We start from the raw sequence: 3,600 nt of genomic DNA, 5'->3' as shown, positions 1-3,600 counted from the left end.
GCACAGGACAGACCAAGATGGTACCATTAATAAATATTAAGAAATCTGAAGTTTTTACATCCAAAAGTTATTTATTTTTTCTTACCTGCCTCAAAAGACTTATTGAATGTTTGTTCTTTTGAAAAGTTATCCAAACATTTATTTGTCACCATATACACATATTATACAGTATAAAATAATGAGAAATGATATTTGATTTCAGTTGGATCATATTCACTCTGAATCAAGTAAAAAAAAAAACCTTCAACACACTTTACAACCTATTTTGGTATCTGCTTCGACTTACTTTAAAAACAAATGTCGAAAATTTTTCCTTTACAGATTTGTTGTAATGTATTTATAGATTTGCAACAATCCTAAATTGTACAGTTTGTTTACTTTCTGATTCCACTACCTATCATTTGTGTGGTAGATGTAAATATAGTTTCCATGAGCTTTTAGCCAAGATTCTTAGCTTTCTATTGATGCCAAATATGTCAAGGTTCAACCTACAGATCCTAAGTTAACAGACTTTAAAAGATATAGAAAAGGAGAAAGGCTGTTTTTCCAGGGGCTCAAAAAGTTAATGAGAGCGATATCAAATTTTAAAAAGAGCTAGAGGAAATTTAATAAATTGGTGCCACCCATCATTATCAAACCCCTCAGTCTCCCGTTACTATTTGAATGATTCGAGTTTTGATTTACGCACATTTCATTTAAAAAACACATTCAAGTTTCACAATTTAAATGCAGGTGGCCTCAATTTCAATTCCGACATCCTATAGCAAAGCAACCAGATGGCAGAAGATTGAAGGTTTGCCACCGTGCTGGTGTCGTGGTGTTCACCATGACCTTCTGAGCTAAGATATATAATTGCTGATTTTGCATAAAAGCCTGGACATCAGAAAGCTTCTGCGTACTTTCAGTATATTTTAGCATTCTAGTGAATTGTATCTATTTGCATTTAAAACATGAACTGAGTGCACCAAGGCTATTTTTAAGTGGCTGAATGTAAAATAATGAATAAATAAATAAATATCTCACACCTGGCAAAGTGGCCGGTGGACCAGCTTCGACTCCTGAAGTTTTTTAATCTGATTTTAAAACACAAACAGCATGAGCGCCAACATTTTTTGGCTAATTTTAATGTCTTTATTCTGATTTATCACATTTTTAATAGGTTTTATTGAGTTTTTTTTAAATGAAGTGTTATTTTTTTTAACATTTGTATTGTGTGCAGCCCTTTCACCAATGACATGTTTTTAAATGTGTTATATATAAATACATTTGATTTGAAACTTCTCCATCTTATAGTAAAGATTTCATTGTTCTATAGTTTTGAATCTGCAGGTTTACTTGTGGTTTCTATGGTTTATAAAAGTAGAATGGGAGGCAGAGCTTTCAGTTATCAGGATGTTTGTATGTGCAGTTCTTGGTAACATCAAAGGGGACGTATCGTGTAAAATATTTCTTTTTTTTTAGCCGTTAAATAGAAAAGAAAAGTTTAGTTTCTCCTGGTGCTGCATAGATGTCTTTATATTCTGTCATTTTCAGCACATTTAGTTTTCTCGCATTTTTTAATGACATTTTCTGAACTAATATGTGAAACTTTTTGCGACAGAACTGCCAAATAAGGTCTGGACTTACCAATTTTTTTTAACGCCGCTATATAGTTGTAAACCTACGGAMCCTGCAAGGGGACATGGTTTTTTCTTTTTCTTTTGCGTTCCCATGCAAATTCACATGCTCACCATTATACGGGAGWTAGCCTACTACTTTAATTTAGCTTCAGAATGAATATATCACAGCCACGCATGGAAGTATGTAATATGCCAATATTTTTACCTCAGTGCAGCCACACAACATCAATGTCAATTTCCCGAACTGGTGGCAACACGTCTTTTTTCGGTAACTGGATATTTCAAAATTAAAGTCAGTTTTAAAGCAGTTTATACAAAACAAACATTTCTATGGGAACACAAAAAGTATTGCGAGGTGATGCGWAAGAAAAAAAAATCACCCATATCCCCTTGCTTGCTCTGTATAAACCCATCTATCAAACTAGAATGGACTGGTCTGGAAGCTGGAGGGGGGACGGGGTGTGAAGTGCCTCATTTGGATTTAAAGAGACAGCCTCAAAACGAGTTGATCTGAAACACACCTCAGAAAAGGGATGAAAGAGGGGCTTGTGGAGTTACAATAAGGATTAATTCAGACCAAAGCATTGCAGTTCCACTTTATATAGAACCCAACTGAAGGATTTAGATGTGAAAAAGAAGAATTTAAAAACATGACGTCTCCTTTAACACCTTGTTTTCTTTGTTTTTCTTTTATTAAACTACACTGTGTGTATCTGTGTCCCTTTCCTGCCTGGTTCTGCTGACATTTCAGAAACTATTTTATTATAATAACTTATTTGACTGTAAATTGAACTGTATCTGGATCTGATTTGAACTTGTACTTTTATGGGTAATTGTTGCTACATAAATAAACCGAACTGAAAATAAATATTCAAAATTTATACTTGTTACTGTAGTAACTCTGTAGTCTAATTTGTTATCTTTGAAAATAGCTACTGAACAAACATTTTGGTGTTCATTTTGTTTTTAATATACAAGTTGAATGTTTGTAATCATAAACCCATGTGTGTTCTTGATGATATCTTTTTAGGTCAGTGACACAGACTCATTATCTGTATATTTTGGCTTTTATTAAATTTATTTTCTTTGTGAAGATATTGTTTGTACTTGGACACTTGTCAACATAACACACATACTGGCAGACATGCACCATGACATAATCTGACCCTGATGGAGTATTTAGCACTGYAGATGTTGGCTGTGTCTAAATTCAGGGGGCTGGGACCTCCGAAGGCTGAATTCGGCAGTYGATTACRTCACAGTGCAGCGCCGGAGGCCGTCCAAATTCRAAGACTTCTCCGATGCGKCAGACAAATGCATCCTCCTTTTYCCCCGATTTGTGGGACGGGTGCGATGCATCCTTCTTGGCCCACCTTATCCCATAATGCATTGARGGCCGACCCRAGATTTTTTTCCTTGCTCGTAATGGCGGACAAAGTGAGAGAAATGAGTACAGTTTTATGGCCCACCTAGACCRGGTAGGCCGAGTCCTTCGAAGGAACCCAGCCCCTGAATTTGGGCACAGCCGTTATTTGCGCTAACGTTTGAGCATCACAGCTCTAACGCTTCCGACAGACCCCGAACAACACAACGTCAGGGACAAACCTGGATGTCAAASGTGTACGACGAGTGAGCCCGCAGCTTGCTGATCTCGACCCGGTTTCCTTTCAGCGCCTCCTTCCCCGGAGTGAACACCACGCTGTCGTCACATGGTTGGCACGCCCGCCGCTCGGTGATGTGGCACCGCCGGCAAACCACGTTATAAGACAAGTCGCCGCGGTGCCCGGTGTCACGAGGTGGGTTCCACTCCAGGAGCACCGACGTCTGGTTCACCACCGACACCACGTTGCGAGGAGCTGAGGGAACACCTGGTCAAGGAATTAAAACAAAAATACAAAGTTACACAGAAATATAAAAGTTTCCACTTCAGAATTACCTACCGTATTTATTCATGTATAATACAATCTCATGTATAATACAA

General features: G+C 37.5%; 1 protein-coding gene across 1 annotated transcript in view; it reads right to left on the bottom strand.

Annotated features, from left to right (window-relative positions):
- The window catches only part of LOC106531914 (ephrin type-B receptor 1), a gene marked incomplete at its 5' end in the record, with an annotated part of 76,245 nt that overhangs the window by 53,454 nt on the left and 19,191 nt on the right, over window positions 1-3,600 (bottom strand). Inside the window, 1 exon segment of the mRNA XM_014027860.1 lies at window positions 3,225-3,487. Coding sequence (XP_013883314.1) covers window positions 3,225-3,487 — 263 coding nt within the window.

This window comes from Austrofundulus limnaeus, unplaced genomic scaffold (genome assembly GCF_001266775.1).
Source record: "Austrofundulus limnaeus strain Quisiro unplaced genomic scaffold, Austrofundulus_limnaeus-1.0 Scaffold691, whole genome shotgun sequence".
Classification (NCBI taxonomy): Eukaryota; Metazoa; Chordata; class Actinopteri; order Cyprinodontiformes; family Rivulidae; genus Austrofundulus; species Austrofundulus limnaeus.
The sequence above is the reverse complement of the archived record's forward strand: the minus strand, read 5'-3'. Positions and strand labels throughout refer to the sequence as shown.